General features: G+C 46.9%; 1 protein-coding gene across 2 annotated transcripts in view; it reads left to right on the top strand.

Annotated features, from left to right (window-relative positions):
* Positions 1–20,419, top strand: part of KLF8 (KLF transcription factor 8) — a 121,569-nt gene that overhangs the window by 42,687 nt on the left and 58,463 nt on the right. For both annotated transcript variants that reach the window (XM_075322768.1, XM_075322769.1), the window contains exon 2: positions 19,141–19,651. In XM_075322768.1, the coding sequence (XP_075178883.1) occupies positions 19,141–19,651 (511 nt within the window). The remainder of the gene's footprint in view (positions 1–19,140; positions 19,652–20,419) is intronic.

The following is a 20,419-nucleotide window of genomic DNA, read 5'->3' as shown; positions in this document are numbered from 1 at the left end:
AGCTGACCCGAGTAATGTGCCCATTGTTTAATCATGTCCCCTGTAGGGCTGAGCGGATCTGGACTGTAAAAGTCCGGATCTGCGCGGTTTCAACGCTATCCGGGCGCCGGACCCAGGCGTGGGATTCCGGGTGCACAATCTGGATTTGGCAATTAAAGTTAAAATAAACAAAAGAAGAAATAAATGAGAATTTCATACTTACCGAGACTCTGTGTTATGGCAGCATACTGCTTCCGGGTCGCACATTCACTTCCTGTACTGTGCATCGCATACACACAGCTTTCCGTGTTTTTCCCGCCCACCGGCCGTCCTCTCCTCTGTGACTGGTTGCAGGCTCACAGTCTCTGCTGCAGTCATCACTCATCGCAGCTCAGTCATATGCTACACTCAGAGCTGGCAGTCTTCTCTATGGCTGCTAGCTGTGAGATGTAGCAGAGCTGGATGTGTCGTCGTGCGACCTCGGGTGGATTACGACGGAGCTGCAGGGTGTTGGTGGTTAACAAAGTGGTGAAGGAGGGCGTGTTTTGTACTTTATTCCAAATAAAGGATTTTTCTGTGTCTGTGTTTATTTACATTCATTTACAGGTTTGTGATGCAGGTATCTTAAGGCTATGTGCCCACTTTGCCGTGGATTTCTCGCGGAAAAGCCGCGGATTTTCCAGAAATCTGCAGCACAGCTACTCCCCAGCCTTTTCTATGGCATTTGGGAAATGCTGTGCCCACGCTGCGGATTTTTCCGCAGCGGAAATCGTGCGGATTTTCGTGCGGAAAAATCCTCAGCATGTCAATTATTGTTGCGGATTTCTCCGCAGGGTACTTACCTGCCTTGATAGAGACCCGAGTCACTTTCTCCGTCCGGTGTAGCGGCAGCAGCGCGGTGGATCCAGCCAGGTACAGGAAGGAAGAGGTGGGCGGGGCCTGCACGAGCTCCGGTCATGTGACAGCCGGAGCTAGTTCAGGCCCGCCCACCTCCAGCACAGTGAACTAGACGCTGCCTGACAGTGACTCGGCCGCCGGAAAGCGAGGTGCTGCATGATGGAGGTAAGTATGAGCAACCCCGATCACTGCAGCACTTGTTCTGCATTGAGGATGCAGTGCCGAAGCTATGGTACTGTATCCTCAATGCAGAATGCCCGCACCATATCCGCACGACATTCCGCTGTATATCCGCAGCATTGAAACAGAGAAAGTTCTGTTGCGGATTTCTGGGAGCTCTTGCGGAATGTCTTGCGGATATATCCGCAGGACAATGTCCCCGTGGGCACATAAGGCCCCTTTACACACTGAGACTTTCTAGCGATCCCACCAGCGATCCCAACCTGGCCGGGATCGCTACAAAGTCTCTGGTGAGTCGCTGGTGAGCTGTCAAACAGGCAAACCTGGAAAACGACGCAACAGCGATACGGACCTGCAGAACGACCTAGCTATTCATTGGGGACGTTGTAAAGCAGCTTTTTGAAAGGGAAGTCGCTAACGAAGTCACTGTAAAGGCCCCGTTACACACTGAGACTTTCTAGCGATCATGCTGCACTGCGGGAAACAAAGGACCAAAGAATAGTCTTGAGAGATGTGTAGTGATCAGCAACCTCACAGCAGGGGGCAGGTCGCTGATGTGTTTCACACACTGCAATGTCGCTGGGGAGGTCGCTATTACGTCACAAAACCGGTGACGTTACAGCGATGTCGTTTGCGATGTTGCAGTGTGTAAAGGGGCCTTTAGACACCTGTGCCATCACAAACCTATGGTTTAGTAGCAGCTGTGCGCTGTTATTAACACCTTATTACCCCGATTGGCACTGCATCAGGCCAAAGGAAAGGGCCGGTAATGCATCGGGATTGTCACATCTAATAGATGCGGCAATACCGGGCGGCTATGGGCTGAGAATACCAGCCCCCAGCTGGCATTATCATGGCTGGGGATGAAAATTGGGGGGGGGGGGGGGGAAGGACTGCACGTCAGGTTTTTTTTTTTAATTAACAAAAGAATGGCCACATGCAGTCCCTCTTCTTTTGATACACAGACAAGATAAGCACAGGGCTGGAGCTGCAGCCTGCTTATCTGTGCTGGGTGTCAGAATACGATTTCACACGATTTCAGCACCAAATGTGCACCTACTAGCAAAAAAATTGGGCAAAAAAAAACGGCAAACAAATGCGTCAAAACACCGCAGTTTTTGCCAGGAGGTGTAGATTGGATGCAGGGATATGGTGTAAAAATTTCAGCACCAAATTTGCGTCCCTTGGCCCAAAAATGAAGAGAAGAGAAAAAAAAAAAAATTCTGCCAGCAGGTGGAAATTTGGTGCTGAAATCTGGTGCAGACGATTTCAGCACCAAATGTGCACCTCCTGGCAAAAAAATGCGTCAAAACACCACGTTTTTTTTTTTTTGCCAGGAGGTGCATTTTAGATGCAGGAATAATATGGTGTAAAAATTTCAGCACCAAATTTGCATCTCTTGGCCAAAAAACTGATTTTCTGCTAGGAGATGCAGGTCTGTGAACTCAGTGACCTCCACCTGACGTCAGGTTACCTGCGATTACAGGTGAAGGACCGTGGCAACCTCCAGCTGTGACCGCAAATGACCTGAATGATGTCACCGCTCAGTGTGCAGCTCATTAATTCTCTGGAGCTCACAGAGAGCGGTCGTTCTCTATGGCCTCTCTGTGATATTCAGATGTAGCAGAGCTGAAGCAGCATGGGACCTCGTGTGGATTACGCCGGAGCTGGAGGGCTGTGTTGAGGGTTAAAAAAGTGGTTAAGCAGGGGGTGTTTTGTATTTTATTCCAAATAAAGGATTTTTTCTGTGTGTTTATTTGCTGTAATTTACAAGTTTGACACTGCATCAGGCCACCGGGAAGGGCCGGTATCGCACCGGGATTGTCACATCTAATAGATGTGGCAATACCGGCGACTGTAGGCTGAGAATACCAGCCCCCAGCCGGTGTTATGGCTGGGGATGAAAATTGGGGGGGAACGCACGACTTTATTTATTTATTTATTTATTTATTTATTCATTCATTCATTTATTTATTTATTTATTTAAATAAAACAAAAAGCCGCATGCGGTTTCTCTTAGACCAGATTCACACTTGCGAGAGTCTGCCATGGCATCACCAAACCTCGCACGTGTGACTGTGGGTACTGGATACACAGCACAGATACAGCCCGACAGCTGGGGTTGCAGCCGCGGGCTATATCTGTGCTGCCGATTTTGTTTTATTTGTTTATTTTTTACCACGATACTGAACGGCAGACACTTGCACTGCTTTCCCCGCCCACCGGCCGTTTTACCACCTGTGATTGGTTGCAGTCAGGTGACACGCTGCTACTTCGGGTGGGGGCGCGTCTAACTGCAACCGATTTTCATGCGCCGGTGGGTGGGCAAAGTAGTGAATATTGAATTGTCGACTCCGGAAGGGAAAAGCATGACCCGGAAGGAGTTTGCCGCCATGACACCGCCTTGGTGACTACACCGCGCGCTACTGCCCCCCCTATTCCCTCTACAAACTTTTTTTTTATCTCCGGATTCTGGTGCCCATTGACTTAAATGGCACCGGATTCAGGAGCGGATCGGTCTTCTTTTTAAATCTGTCAGTGATCCACCGGTCCCGGTTTTTGGGGCGTTTGATTAGCTCTAGTCCTCTGCTGTAATGTCCCCTGCAGTAATGAGCCCATTGTTTAATAATGTCCCCTACTGTAATGTCTCCATTGTACAGTAATGTCCCGTGCAGTAATGTCTCCATTGTTTAATGTCCTCCTGCTGGTTCCCTTCTCACATGCAGCTGATCGTACCCATGATCAGGGTTCAGCACACTGCAGTTTCTCGTTGTATTGTCCCTATGGAGGACGCATGCAAATCCGCAGCAAACAATTGACATGCTGCGGTCTAGAAAGCTGCACTGCAGGTCAGTGTTTGCTGCGGGCCTCGCACGCACATTGGGTACGGGATTTCTAACTTCCTGTATATAAGAGCCCAGACCGCTGTTTAGAACGTAAAAATTACTTTATAATACTTAAACGGTCGAAATGGTGCAGACTGGTCGGATGGGTGTCTCCATTCTCCGGTACCTTCTCTTTCGGCCATCTTTGTCCTCCTTCTTCTGAACCTAGTGTGGATGACCCATCCCACACAATGCACACACGCCGGCATTGAGGTCCTGTGCAGGCGCATTTTGATCTGCCCTGAGCAGGGCAGGTCAAAGTATTGTAATGCGCCTGCGCAGGATCTCAAGGCAGGCGTGTGTGCATGACGTAGGACGCGTCATGCACCCAGGCTTCAGAAGAAGCAGGACAAAGATGGCCGAAAGAAGAGACGCCGCACCCAGAGAACGGAGCCACCCATATGACCTGTCTGAACCGTACCAACCATTTAAATATTATAAAGTCATTTTTATGTAGTACACAGCGGCCTGGGATCTTATATAGAAGATGTTAGAATGCTGTATGTAAGAGCCTAGTGGTGTCCGCAGCTTATAGGCCCCAAATCTGGTGACAGGTTCCCACATACTGCGTTCTTGATGCGGTTTTTGGCTCCGCTTTGTCACAAATCTGCACGTCTACACTTATGACGGCAAAGTCAATGAGAATTCTGAAGTACTGTGCGCACGGTGCTTTAATTTTTCCTTGTAGATTTGGTGCAGAAAATTAATCTGCAGCATGTCCATTCTTGGTACGTTTTCCCTGCACTTTTCAGCCCTTCCACCCATTAACTTCATTATGAAAAACGCGTAGGTTTTTTGGTGCTTTTTTTTTTTTTTTTTTTTTCTGCCAGAAGGTGCAGATTTGATGCAGAAAATGTCTGCACCAAATATTCAGCGTGCTCATATAGATGAAGAAATAAAAAGCTTAAGCGCTTTAAATCTAAGTCCTCTGCCTCCTGTGTTATATTTGCCCTATGGCGGCTACATCATTTGTTGGTGTCTTTACTGTCCTGCAGCACCATCTGGTGCCTGTAACTTCTGACTGGCTGGAAGTTATAGTTGTGCTGAGGGCTTGTGACGCAACCTTTATGAGAGCCATAATGAGGCTCTCATAGAGTTGCATTGATTTGTGACCTCCAGTGTACCATGAAACACTGGAGTTGCCGGTGGGTCACAAATTGCTGGTGATCAACAGATGTGGCACTGGAAAAAGTTGAAGACGGTGGCAGGAGACTATAATACAGGGGTCTAAGATGTAAAGTGCCACTCAAGTGCTGAAATAAAAAAAAATTACTCTGGAGTGATGCCTTAATTGAGCGAGTTTGATCCGTGACTCTGATTAAAAAAAACTGGACATGTCTCATTTTTAATTTTGGAGGCCACTCTGTCCACAAGAATACACAGATCTGTGAACAATCACGAGAGAGAGAGAGAGAGAGTGTTTCAGGAGATGTTTCGTACAGCAATTTTACAGCAAACTGGATCATTCAAGCCGCATACAACCACAACTGTGAAAACCGGATCCGGAGCCCATTGAAATACATTGCAGCAACTGCTGCAATGTACAGGAACCGGTGACATGCAGTTTTTGAACAGAGGTGAAAAACGCAACATGTTGCATTTTTGACAAAAGGTAAAAAACTGCAACTCACCGGATCCTGACACTGCCGCATGCAAACGCATGTTGCCGCTAGTCCATTGCCATTGCATTGAGCAGACAACGGATCCGGTAACATGCGTTTTGCGTTTTTTTTGCCGACCGGCAGAAAAACGCTGATGTGAAACCAGCCTTAGCTTGGTTATCAGCCAATGTTGATTTAGGATGGATTCCTTCATGACCACTGGCTGGAAGCTTCATGATATTTTCAAGGTGGCTTATATAGTCATCCTGTAAGTAACTGTGACCTCCAGGCACATTTGCACAGCACTTGCACACATGCCTCTATTCTAGGCCTTCCTGGTCAAAAGTCCACTCCATATGTAGACAGAATCACCTCCCTATTTATTTTGTCATTTGTATGTTTCACTTTCACTTTCTCACGAGGATATTCCCGAAGGTGCAGAGTTGAAGCTGAATTTGTTTTTTAATAGCTTTGATTCTATACTTCAGCGTTTTGTCTTGTTTTCATTGCACTGCTGGAGTGGTGCTTTAACTGTAAGTCCCCTGCTGTCATATGCTCAGCTTCCAGCAGCTTCATCTTCTGCTTCTCCCAGTTAAAATAAAAGACCCTGTACTCTCATACCAGTCTGGTGCCATTCGAGTGGTGTCCGAGCTTGCGGTGCTGGGGCTCACTTTAGGATTGTGATGTCACGTGATCCCCGCTTCCAAACACTGCCGTTTTTTTCTCTCTCTGCCTTCGGACCAAATGAGTTAATCTACTGGAAGTGACGCTGTGGCTGCCACTCACTTCCTGTTTGCTCATTTAGTCCGAAGACTCGGAGAGAGAAGCCGGCAGTGATTGAATGCGGGGATCACGTGACGTCACAATGTCACGTGAGCTCCAAACCACTGTTACTGTCAGTTCTGGAACGGCGCCAGAATGGGAGGTGAGTACAATATCTTTTATTTTAAGTGGGGGAAACAAGTAGAATCAGATGGGGTTGTCCTAGTGGTGTACAATCCCTTTAAATCTGTGTTAATTCTGCAGCATATTCAGTCTTAAGGCTGCTTTACACACGTCTATTTCATGTGTGATCGCACCCGCCCACATTGTTTGTGCGGCACGGGCAATTTGTTGCCCGTGTTGCACAAAGTCAGTAACCCCCGTCATACTTGCCTCCCGAACTACCTCAATGTGGGCGGCGAACATCCACTTCCTGAAGGGGGAGGAACACTCTGCGTCACAGCGACGTCACACAGCCGCCGGCCAATAGACGCGGAGGGGCGGAGATGAGCGGGATGTAACATCCCGCCCACCTCCTTCCTTCCGCATTGCCGGCGGGACGCAGGTTAGCTGCAGTTCATCGTTCCCGGGGTGTCACACGGAGCGATGTGTGCTGCCTCGGGAACAATGAACAACTGGCGCGCAGAAGGACGTTCGATATTTTGAAAATGAGCGACGTGTCAACGAGCAACAATATGAGTATTCTTGCTCGTTCACACTCGCTCGTAGCTGTCACACGCTACGATATACGGATAAGGCTGCACATCAAACTTAGATAATGGTATAATGCCTCAAGCATATGGACAAATATTGGAATATACAATGAAAAATGCTACTTGCTAATTTGAACATGTGAATAATGAATTGCATACCTGCCATGAATATTAGGAAAAAGGAGATATTTAGCAATCGCATTGATCAATGTAACTGAGCCCCAAGGCCTCGTCAAGGCATATCTCTATATTGGGGTCCCTAGCTCTGTGACCCTAACTGTGTGTCATCTCATTGCAATTAAAAACTGCTATGGGTGGAGAGGGGTAACTAAGGACTTTCTTATATAGGAGATGGAAAAAACATGGCCGAAAGGGGCGGAGCTGTGTTCACATTCAGAAAAAAACTACATATAACTGAATAGGATAACTGAAGTGAGCACTAATATATATATTATGAGTGCAAGCCAAAAATTACATACTATATACGGATAAGGCTGCACATCAAACTTAGATAATGGTATAATGCCTCAAGCATATGGACAAATATTGGAATATACAATGAAAAATGCTACTTGCTAATTTGAACATGTGAATAATGAATTGCATACCTGCCATGAATATTAGGAAAAAGGAGATATTTAGCAATCGCATTGATCAATGTAACTGAGCCCCAAGGCCTCGTCAAGGCATATCTCTATATTGGGGTCCCTAGCTCTGTGACCCTAACTGTGTGTCATCTCATTGCAATTAAAAACTGCTATGGGTGGAGAGGGGTAACTAAGGACTTTCTTAACTAAGTCCTTAGTTACCCCTCTCCACCCATAGCAGTTTTTAATTGCAATGAGATGACACACAGTTAGGGTCACAGAGCTAGGGACCCCAATATAGAGATATGCCTTGACGAGGCCTTGGGGCTCAGTTACATTGATCAATGCGATTGCTAAATATCTCCTTTTTCCTAATATTCATGGCAGGTATGCAATTCATTATTCACATGTTCAAATTAGCAAGTAGCATTTTTCATTGTATATTCCAATATTTGTCCATATGCTTGAGGCATTATACCATTATCTAAGTTTGATGTGCAGCCTTATCCGTATATAGTATGTAATTTTTGGCTTGCACTCATAATATATATATTAGTGCTCACTTCAGTTATCCTATTCAGTTATATGTAGTTTTTTTTCTGAATGTGAACACAGCTCCGCCCCTTTCGGCCATGTTTTTTCCATCTCCTATATAAGAAAGTCCTTAGTTACCCCTCTCCACCCATAGCAGTTTTTAATTGCAATGAGATGACACACAGTTAGGGTCACAGAGCTAGGGACCCCAATATAGAGATATGCCTTGACGAGGCCTTGGGGCTCAGTTACATTGATCAATGCGATTGCTAAATATCTCCTTTTTCCTAATATTCATGGCAGGTATGCAATTCATTATTCACATGTTCAAATTAGCAAGTAGCATTTTTCATTGTATATTCCAATATTTGTCCATATGCTTGAGGCATTATACCATTATCTAAGTTTGATGTGCAGCCTTATCCGTATATAGTATGTAATTTTTGGCTTGCACTCATAATATATATATTAGTGCTCACTTCAGTTATCCTATTCAGTTACACGCTACGATATGTCTAACGATACCGGTTGTGCGTCACGACGTGACCCCGACGACATACGTAAGATATATCGTAGCGTGTAAAGCCCACTTAAGTCCATATCTTCTGTCTCGACAACATATATCTATATGTTCCCTAAGGTTTCATTCAGATGTCAGTGATTATTACAGAGCATATCCTACACATTGCAGTGTTAAAGAGGATGTCAAATACTTGGATAACCCCTTCTCATTCCTCATGTTTTCCCCTATTAAAATGAAAAATGCTCATATTCACCTCCACTCCAGTTGCAGCAGTGTCTGTCCTCTCTCTTTCCCAGTGATCATGTGAGGTTGTGATGTCACACGGACTGCCCGTTCAATCACTTTCTCTCTCCCCACCTTTGGAGGTGGCTATCCTTGACCCCCAGTTGATGGCTTGCACATCTGAAGGTGGAGACAGTGACACCTGCGGTGACTGTGTGCAGGGCTCGCGTTGCGTCACAATCTTACATTAACGCCTGGGAGAGCGAATGCCGACAGTGGTACAGAAGGTGAATATAATAACTCTTAATAGGGTTATACAGGTAGAAGGAATTGTCCGAGTAGTGGACAGCCCCTTTAATCTTTGACAGCACATGCACTGTACCCTGAAACTCATGGACAGCACACAAATGGCATCGCTGACTTGTACGGATAATTCTCACCTGTACTGTCGATAAATGGTGGAGATTTCTCTGTGATGCAATGACTGCGCTATGAGGTTTTTGGCCATAATGTTTTCACAGGTGAAACAAATTTTGTTTCCATGCGTCACTGGTTTAAATAATGTTTTGTTGAAAATTACATTGCAAAACCTCTGCGGTTTCGAGTGAAATGCCATGTAAAAGTGTGACTGGGTATGCGACAGAGCAGTAAGGGACACCAGACCGATGAACAATCCAAGAAGATTTAATGAGGCAGGGAGCATAAAATATCCAAATGGTTCTTTAGAGTCCACACAAAGGAAACAGATCTGGGGCAATCCGACGCCAAGGAGAATGCAACAGTCCTCAGATGCGTTCCCTAAATCTAGCAGCGTGGCAGCTGATCCTCAACGTCCAATCGTCCATGTACGGGCAAAAAGGAGCTGGCCTCAACACAGATCCTCGCCCTTCACCCAACAAAGCATAACTAAACTAAAAATCATGTGACTGAATCTCCCACCTCTCCTTAGATCCACCCCCTTAACATTTGTTACTTGTAGCTACTAGTTAGAAAAAGGTTCCTAGACACAGTCTCCAGAGATTGTGTACTAGGGAAGCCCCCTGCAGAGGAGAACAATGTATATGCAACCCCCACCAAATCAAGGACAATAGCTACTGCTGAAGCCTGATTGCAATATGATACAGGCTGGGGGGGATATAATGTTACAACCCCCCCCCTCAATTTGTGTACAGACTAGTGACCTTAACAGGTCGCTTGTCAAGTACACGTAAACATGGCGGACCTGACTCAGGGCTCATCTTGCCTGGACAATCCGTCTGCATTTTGGTGTTGGCTGCCCCTTCTATATTGTATTGTAAAGTTATAGGGTTGAAGAGCCAGGCTCCATCGTAGAAAGCGTCCATTGTCCCCAGAGACTCTGTTCAGCCAGGTGAGGGGATTTTGATCAGTAACCACAGTGAATTCTCGTCCATACAGATACGGCCTTAGTTTCCTAAGGGCCCATACTACAGCCAGACATTCCTTCTCAACAGTTGCATAGGCCACTTCTCGGTCCAGCAGCTTCCTGCTAAGGTAGGCAATGGGGTGCTCCTCCCCAGCTGCATTCACTTGGCTGAGTAAGCTCCCAATTCATAAGAAGAGGCATCCGTCTGCACAATGAATCTCCTCTTATAGTCTGGAGCAGCCAGAACAGGGTCGCAGACCATGGCGTCCTTCAGCAGTTTAAAAACCTCATCACATGCTGGAGTCCAGATCACTAGCCGGGGCATCGTTTTCTTCGTGAGCTCTGTAAGGGGCTTGGCCACACTGCTGAAATGAGGAACACATTTTCGGTAATAACTGGCAGTGCCCAGGAAAGCCATAACTTGTTTCTTGGTTTGGGGTACAGGCCAGTCTCTAATAGCCTGGATTTTGGCAGGTTCAGGATGTAACTTCCTTCCTCCTACTCGATGCCCTAGGTATTGGACTTCACCCATCCCCAATTGGCATTTATCAGGTTGAATGGTTAGGCCTGCTGCGAGAATCCGGTCAAGAACAGCTACTTGATTCAGATGTCCCTCCCATGTGTGGCTGAAGATGGCGATATCATCCAGGTAGGCACAAGCGAAGTAGCCATATCCCCGGAGGATCTGGTCCACCATTCTCTGAAAGGTTGCCGGGTCGTTTTTCATTCCGAAAGACATGTTTAGAAATTCATACAGACCAAAGGGGGTTATAAAAGCCGACCTTTCTCCACCTTCCTCTGTCAAGGGAATTTGCCAGTATCCCTTACTGAGATCCAAGGTGGTGACGTATAGTGCCCCAGCCAGCCGGTCTAGAAGTTCATCAATGTGGGGCATTGGGTAAGCATCACTGATGGTATGGTCATTTAGTCGTCTGTAGTCCACACAAAATCGAGTACTCCCATCTTTCTTGGGTACTAACACAACAGGAGAGGCCCAAGGACTATGGGAGGCCTGAATCACCCCCAGCTGTAACATCTCCTCCAGCTCATGCTGCATGGTGTTTCTAACTGATTCTGGTACCCGGTAGGGAGCCTGTTGTATGGAACGGAAGCCCTAAGTGTCCACATGATGTTGGGTTACTGTGGTTCGACCTGGTCGGGATGAGAAAGCAGCCTGTCTCTGATGGAGCACTCCCAGCATTTGTTTTTTCTGTAAGGAATCTAAGTGATCTCTCAGAGGAACCTGATCCACAGTGGATGGGGCTCTGGCTGCTTCAACAAGATCAGGTAATGGGTCCTCATCCTCCTGACCATCTTCTGAAGCCAGCCGACAGCTTGCTATCATAGGTAATGTCCGATCATGGCACTCCTTAATCATATTCACATGGACAGTCCTTTTGTCTTAGACCCTGATCATCTAGAGCAAGAAGGTAATTGGTGTCGTTTAGTTTTCTGAGAACGCGGAAGGGACCATCCCATGTTGTCTGGAGTTTATTTTGCCGATGGGGAACAATCATTAAGACTTGTTGTCCCTCTACAAATTCTCAATAGCGTGCTTTGCGGTCATACCATGTTTTCTGTCTGGTTTGAGCCATCCGCACATGATCCTGAGCCAAACTAGCAAGTTGAGCCAGGGTTTCCCGAAGTTTGAGGACATATGGAACAACAGGGGTTCCTGTATTTTCAACTTGCCCCTCCCAATATTCCTTTAGCAGAGTTAAGGGTCCTCTGACCTTTCTTCCATAGAGTAGTTCAAAGGGGAAAAACCCAGTGGACTCCTGGGGAACTTCCCGATAGGCAAACAGGAGATGGGGTAGGTACTTCTCCCAATCAGAATCCCTGTCAGTGAAGGCCCTTAGCCTATTTTTCAGTATTTTGATTAAACCGTTCGCAAAGTCCATTGGTTTGAGGATGATATGCTGTAGTTCGAATTGCTCGTACTCCACAGGTGCGCCACAGACACTGCACCAACTCTGACATGAACTGGGAGCCTTGGTCCGATAGGATCTCACTTGGGAATCCTACTCGGGTGAAAATGGTAACAAGGGCCTCTGCCACCTTGGCTGCAGAAATACTTGACTAGGCCACAGCTTCTGGATATCGGGTGGCGTAGTCCACAGCAGTGAGAATATACTGCTTTCCGGAGTTACTTGGTTTAGCCAGAGGTCCAATGATATTGACAGCTACTCTTTGAAAGGGTTCTTCTATTATAGGGAGTGGTTGCAAGGGTGCCTTTGGGTGATCTCCGGGTCGCCCTCTACGCTGACATATGTCGCAAGTTCGACAGAAATGCGCCACTGCTTGAGAAATTCCAGGCCAATAGAAAATTTGAGTCAATCGTCTCTCTGTGTGGGTTTTCCCTTGATGGCCGGCAGTAGGAATGTCATGAGTAAGGTGTAATAGGGAAATTCTGTATTTCTGAGGAACAATCAGCTGTTTGCTATAAGTCCAGGGCTTATCTAAGGAGTCAGCATTGGTAACTCGATATAGAAGTCCATTTTCTCTGGGTTGAACACGTCCACATCTGATGCTCTCTTTGCTTGACTTCTGGTAATCGCACCGGCAAAGTGGCATTGAAGATCAGAAGAACGGGCGGCTGTGGGCCGCACCCCACAGACCCCTGGCAGGGAAGTCAACACACCAGAGTCACTTGGCAAATCATCAGGGCTTGAATCCAGCTCTTCTCCTACTGAGTGTGTCTGTAGATAATGGACAGGCAAAGGTGGTCTGCAGCTGTTCTGCCTCCGAACACCTCGACAGGGAGCTTGCAGATGACCAGGCTGCGCACATCGATAACTTCTGCGCTGCGTCTCACTCCTTCCAGTTTGCCTTCTGGAGAAGTAGGTAGGAGACCTTGGCGATTGATATTGAGGTGCTGGAGGTGGTTGTCTAGGAGGTCGAGGAACATTGGGCACTGAAGGACAAGGAACCTCTGGTGTTGGGGAGCTGGTCATTTTTTCTCCCTCCACTAGCAGCTTCTTCCACTGAGGTCTGATAGTGAGCACCTCATCAGCTAGAGCAGCAGCTTGTTCCACTGTCTCTGGTCTCCTCTCCTCTCGTGCACCCATTCCCGGATCTCAGTAGGGCACTTGGCATAAAACTGTTCTTTTAGGATGACCTGGACGAACATCTCCCAAGTTAAGGCCCCCCTCTCCCTCCAGCCAGCGATGGCATACTTGTTTCAGTCTGTGGGCATATATCTTGAAAGACACTTCCCCATCACAGGCTAACATACGTAACTGAGTCCTATAAGTATCTGGGGTCACGGCATAATGTTCTAGAATTGTCTGTTTTATCTCCCTATACTCACAATTCCACTCTGGGTCCATAGCTCTATAGGCGTCGGCAGCTTCACCCTCCAAGAGGCCAACCAGGTGTCTGACTCGCTCTCTTTCTGGGACTTCCATTAATCGGCACTGATGCTCAAAGTCCTGGAAGAAGCCCTCAATGTCGCCTGCAGCTTCATTAAATGGCTTAAAGTCCTTGCGGGACACTCTGGAGAATTCCCTCATAATTGGTGCTGTGAATACAGTTTGTCTGGAGCCTCTAGCTGTTTCCACAGAAAACCTCCTCTCCAGCAATGCCCTCTCTTGAGCTTTGCAAATAGCATCCATCTTACATTCAACAGTGACCTCATCTCCAAGCAGTGCCATCTCCTCCTCATACCACACAATCCATTGACTTTTTTTGGGTATTTACCTCCAGCTCCCCTTGCTGTGGAAATCCTTCCTCTGTGCCATCTTGCAGGCAAGCGTTTTCCAATGCTTCAATTAGTTGCTCCTTAGAGAGTCCTTTGTAGCCGACTCCTAATTCACGGGCCTTTTGTTTGTAGGCTCCCCACAGTCCAGTTCTTGTATCCTGAGGTTCTGGTTTCAGACGTTGATGGGCCGTTGTCCTCCATTTCTTCTGCTCTGATCCCGCTGCTGCCACCAGTTTGTAACTGGGTATGCGACAGAGCAGTAAGGGACACCAGACCGATTAACAATCCAAGAAGATTTAATGAGACAGGGAGCATAAAACATCCAATATCCAAATGGCAGCTGATCCTCAATGTCCAATCGTCCATGTATGGGCAAAAAGGAGCTGGCCTCAGCACAGATCCTCGCCCTTCACCCAACAAAGCATAACTAAACTAAAAAACATGTGGCTGAATCTCAAACCTCTCCTTAAATCCACCCCCTTAACATTTGCTACTTGTAGTTACTAGTTAGAAAAAGGTTCCTAGACACAGTCTCCAAAGATTGTGTACTAGGGAAGCCCCCTGCAGAGGAGAACAATGTATATGCAACCCCCACCAAATCAAGGACAATAGCTACTGCTGAAGCCTGATTGCAATATGATACAGGCTGGGGGGATATAATGTTACAAAAAGTATCCTAGATTGTAATCAAATTATGGTATGGCTTAAAGATGTCTCAGCAAATTTTTTCCCCCCCAATCTCCTAATTATGTATATAATGAAGTATAGGTGCTGTGAAGATCTGAGGTTGTGGGTTAAAAACGATGCAAAATTTTTTATTTCTTCTGTACACGGTCGTAAAGCAACCATAGTCCTTATGCTCCTCCAGACGAATATCACGACAACAGTAATCCTTGTGATATCAGTCGTCTGGATTGAGGAACTATCCTAACCATTGTACAAGTAACCAGTTCCAATCTCTAGTCCATTCATAAGCACCAGATCCTGGCCACAGCAACAGATCGCCCCTCCACGTCTCCGCACCAACTCCCTCCAAATATGCGTCTTTGCTTTTCTGCCTCTTTTGAGATTGGCCCCCTGGAGGAGGGGAGGTGATCACATCCCACCCACTTAAATTTTTGTTTCATGTAACTCTAAGTATGAAGGAGGGCATTCTCCGGCCAGTCTTCAGGATTGTGTATCAGGGAGGCCGTCTGCAGAGGAGAACAATAGACGTACCCCCCCCTCCCCAACACCAGATGCAGGACAATTAATTCTACTGTAGGCCTGAGTACATTAGAGTCAATCAAGGCCAACTGGGATACACACAGATATAACTCCTTCCTCCTTCAAATTGTGTACCTTAAACTGATGAGCAATTAATCTTTAATAAAACACAGCAATAAGATTGATGTAAGCAGCGCCTCATTCTGTAAAAAGTCCATATCCCTTAGAGCTGTAGGTTCTGCTCTACATCCATATATACTGAACGAGATCGTCCTCAGATTCCTGTGTTGCTCCGATCCTCTTATGGTTCACAAGACTGATCTTCAGCTTTACCGTCAAGCTGCTTTCTCAGTGTAAGTCTATAAGACATAGGGTTCATTCATACCTCAGTTTTTCTTGTATGGGTGTGATGTGTGTTTTTATGGATAGCACTCGTACCTATGGTACTGTTTATGGAGCTGTTGTATCTGACAGGTTTTTTTTTTCCTCATGGATAACGTGGTCCAAAAAAAAGCACAGAAACCTATTCATTTTTGATCAAAGTGTTGTATCAAACTCGCCTATGCAAGTCTGAGTCTGTGGGAAAAAAAATGGCACTTGGGACCATCCATGGACTGTCTGTTTTTTGCAGCTATTGTTTGGTAGGAGAAGCTTGAGAAACTTGCTGTCAAACAATAGAAACTCTGCCTCTCTGATCAAAAACACTGATGAAACTCAGACCAGTTTTTTGCGTGCAAGAAAAATTACTGAATGAGTCCTTACAATGAGGAAGCAACTTTGGGTACACACACAAACCCCTGTGAGATTTGGCTATTGTGACCTCAGGTCATGTAAATGGTTGTGGGGTGGTTGTCGCTGGTGAGGGATTTTATCCGGTAGGCCCCCGGCCCCATTTCACAGGAAGAGTGTTGTGGTCCTGGCTGGGTGTGTGGATAGATGCAGTGCTGTTCATGCCTTCCAGGAGGCCTCTTCTTGCTGCTGTTTTTGGCAGGCCTGGACCAGATCATGAAGGAAATGGAGGCTGATGGTTCTTATTAAACAGTCTTTTTCTTAACCGTTTTTGGATGGCAACTTTACACATGAAGTAGCAGGCACCAACAGACACCATTTTCTCCAAGTTCACCTCAGCTGTTATTATTGTGTATGTTCCTAGTCCTCCTGCCACAGCCCGGCCTAACACAACGGAGTCATCTGTAAGAGTCATTCCAGTCTCCCCTTGTAGTTCCACGTCCTCCCTGCAACAGGGAGTGGCAATGTTCTCGGAACTGCCTCACTGGAATGCATACGGTACTTGTCTCTCGTCCAACTCCAGACCCTACCAGCACGGCATACCATGGCCTTCAACCAGTCCTAGATTTTTCTACTGGTTTTTGTTCCAGTTACAGCCCCCCCCCACCCCATGTGTTATGTGTTTTCTCATACTACACTTATTTGATGTCAACCTTGCAGCCACCACGAGTCGCCCAAACAGAGCGACCAAAACGACCTGGCGGACCCTTACGTCCACACTCAACTCTGGTTGTTCTCCAACTGAACTCTAAGGCTATGTGCCCACGGGCGCTCGTACCTGCGGATGTATCCGCAGGTACGAGCGCATGTTTCCCGCAGCTACCCGCCGGCATCCGCAGCTATTTTTAGCTGTGGGATTCCAGCGGTATAGCTGCGGTATAGCTGCGGTAAACCTGCGGACTTTCATGCGAATTACGTGCGGATGTCCCGGCCTCTATCTCCATAGCGGAGAACCGGGATTTCCGCAGGTAATTCCGCAGGAATAATTGACATGCAGTTATGTGCGGCTGCGGGACATCCTTTTTTTTCCGCTGCATGGACACAGACACTCCCCATGTCCCATAGGATAACATGGGGAGTGTCTGTACATGCTAAAACCTGCGGATTTATCTGGAAAATACAGAAAAATCCGCAGGTTTTCCGCGGCAAAATCCGCAGAAACAAGCTCCCGTGGGCACATAGCCTTAGACTCTGTCTCTCTCCCTCAGCACAAGCTCCTCCCTCATGGGCCAATCCCACCTGCCAACTGTCATATCTGCTGTTGCCGGCAACCTATCTAACAGACATCCTATATTATAACCTTATATCAAAACCAGCACTGCTACATCCATTACACTACATCCTATGCATTCCTACACTTTACATTACTTCCTACATAACATTATGTTATATATTATCACATGTATATAATTATGAAGACATTTGGTGTCTTCAGGGGTAGGAACTCTACCATCATCTTAGTCACATGGGTCAGAAAAGAAACAGAGCAGTACTGGAAGATGGAGATCGGACGTAATTTGAAGGGAACATGACAGCTGCTAGATCCTGCCCTCTCCATGGGCGACACAAGCCTTAAAGGAAGCCTGTCATGTACTCACCTGTGGGGCGGTCCAATACGGTCCAGTCTGATGTGCGTTGTTGTTCTCGGATTCGGTGCCTCCTCTATCCTTGACATTCTCTGGTCCGGCACCTCCTCTCTTCCGTACATCGCCACCCTCCTTGCTGCATGTGCATGACGCGTTCTACGTCATCCACACTGGCCGGCATTGACCTCCTACATAGGCAGACTTTACTCTGCCCTCAGCACTGCAGTAGTACTATAATACGCAGGTGCCGGGACAGGTCAAAGAATGCCTGCGCATTACAGTACTTTGCAAAGTGTCTGTGCACAGGAGTGTGGGTGGCTTAGGACTCGTCATCCACACGCAGCAAGGAGGACCGCGATGGACGGAACACAAGAGGTGCCAGATCCGAGAACAGCAAGTATAGAGGAGGCGCATGACCCGAATACAGCAATGCCTATCAAACCTGACCGTATTGGACCACCCTGCAGGTGAGTAGGTGACAGGTTCCCTTTAGCAAACGTACTTTAAAAGCCGGCTAGAGGCCAATCCGTGTGGCAGACTGGTCGGTCAGGCAGGTTCCTGGTCGCTTTTCTGACTGTGCCCCATTAGTGACAGATCCTTCCTTGCAAGTATGGAGCTGCCTGTCCGACTAGTCTCCCGAGCACTTCAGTCCCCAGTGGCTTTTATAGTAAGTTTTTCTCCAATATGACGGATTCTTAGGGATACTGATTCCCAATGATCAGGCTATCGATGGCAATGACAGATCGACATTCTCGACAGCACATCGCCCTTTGTACACTGGTGCAAATGTGACGTGTGGTCTCGGGCTATTCACATGTACCTGGTGGACGTTCGTGTAACACTAGGTGTAAATGCACCTTCTAGGATTTGCGTACTCATTAAACTTCAGGACATTTGCTTCATATATGCTATTAATCATTAAGGGCAGATGAAATCTATGTCCATAAACGTGCGTGTACATTATGGCACGATTTGAGATCATATTCACCCACACCCCACCCCCATCCTCGGAGGAAACAGGGTGTGTGAGCAGCAGGCGTTCCCTGTCCATTTAAACAAGTCAGCCCCACCCTGGGTGTGCCTGGTTTCAGCTCTCCCTAGATCCCTGAAGAGTCAGCACAGAATAAACAGACAGCCTTGCAACCATTTATAAGCTTTTATTTCTAAGAATTGCGTTTTCCACCACTTGTGCTGCTGCCAACGACTTGTCAGATATTCTTCTGCACAGGGTATTGCTGTACATTTCAGATATACAAGTAAATTGGCCCCTGACTTTAGCTTTTATAGCTATGTGCTTTGCTTCCCATTACTTATAGGGGAGGCGTATTATAAAGGTTGCCTGGTTAGTCCCTTATTTTGTACTGTGGAAACCCCTCCAGATTCATCCAGCAAATGGGGAGGGTGAATCCAAAATCTGCCTGTGGAGCCTTCTTTCACTCCCTGCTGGCAGCTTTTGCTCCAGGTTATATTTATCTCATATTTATCAGGTCTACGCCCTCCTGTGATGCTGAAATATTGCAATTTTGATCCATGCTTTATGTAGTTTACATTGATGTTTATATGTATTTTTTTTTTTCTTTTTCTATATTTAGGCCTACAGTTCCTCTCTACTCATGCCTTCCCATTGCAAAATTGGCACGGAGTCCTCCGCTCCTCTTCTGACTGACATCAAGATGGAGCCGCCGGAGCAACTGCTGGACAGTGACTGCAGTATGCCACAGGCTGAACCAGTTGACCTCTCTTTACATAAGCCTAAAATGTCTATTCACCAATCTCAGAGTCCTCCTCCTACTACTTCCATGTTACCCAGTGCGCTCCTGGCAGGACATCCACAAGTGGTCTCCTTGTCCGGCCTTGGTTCTGCGGTTCCTGCTGTACTTTCTCCTGGTTCAATTTTGGCATCGACGCAAGGCACTGGTGGACAGCAGATCCTTCATGTTATACACACCATCCCATCGGTTAATTTACCCAGTAAAATGGGCAGTTTACAAACCATTCCTGTTGTTGTGCAGTCGCTGCCTGTTGTCTACACAACCCTGCCCACGGATGGTGTCACTGCAGCTATTACTGTTCCTCTAATAGGAGCTGATGGGAAAACAACAGGTGAGTTCATGGTTCTTCTACGTAATAATGCTGATTTTCTAAGTTATACCAGTATGCCGAGTCCTGCCGAGAGTCCATCCTGCAAGACCTCTGAGTGACACGAATATGAGGAGTCAATATGGGTGGAAACAAAGCATCTCAGGCTTCCTTCCCGCCATGAGTATTTGAGATGTCGGTGTTACAGATTTTCTGCACCTATTGTTAGGGTACTGATGTTCCCACTATCAGTGTCATCCCTCCTGTGGAGATGCGAGTACTCTCCTCGGGAGAATGCAGCAACCGTTCTAACGATCAGGGTTTTGGACGCTGTGTATTTTTCACTGCATTCAAAATGCTGCTTTGTACAAGACAAGCACAGTGGATGAGATTTATAGGAATCCCATGCTCACGGTGCTCCCTCCCCCCCCCCCCCCCGCAGCATAAACTGACCTGCGGGGCGGCTTTTTGAGCCACAGCATGTCCATTTATGCTTGCGGAGGAGCGAGTTTTTCTCGGCTGGAGAACATAACAAAATCCGCTGCGCCCAGAACCCTGATTGTGGGCATAGATGCTGCGTTTTCCCGCGAACAACACTAGCATCACCACAAGAGGAATTACACTGCTTCTAGAACGCAACGTGCCCGCATCGTGGGAACATAACCTTACTTGTGGTTTTGAGTGAGCTTTAGTCAGTTTTGATGCTCTGATTGTTGTTTTGTTGGTATGTCATACTTTAAATGAAGCTGCTTTACTTTTGATTCTTGCTGGTATTTGACGTCAACAAGACTT

Source organism: Anomaloglossus baeobatrachus, chromosome 9, assembly GCF_048569485.1.
Source record: "Anomaloglossus baeobatrachus isolate aAnoBae1 chromosome 9, aAnoBae1.hap1, whole genome shotgun sequence".
Classification (NCBI taxonomy): domain Eukaryota; kingdom Metazoa; phylum Chordata; class Amphibia; order Anura; family Aromobatidae; genus Anomaloglossus; species Anomaloglossus baeobatrachus.
Note: the sequence above shows the minus strand (reverse complement) of the source record. Positions and strands in the feature narration are given on the sequence as shown.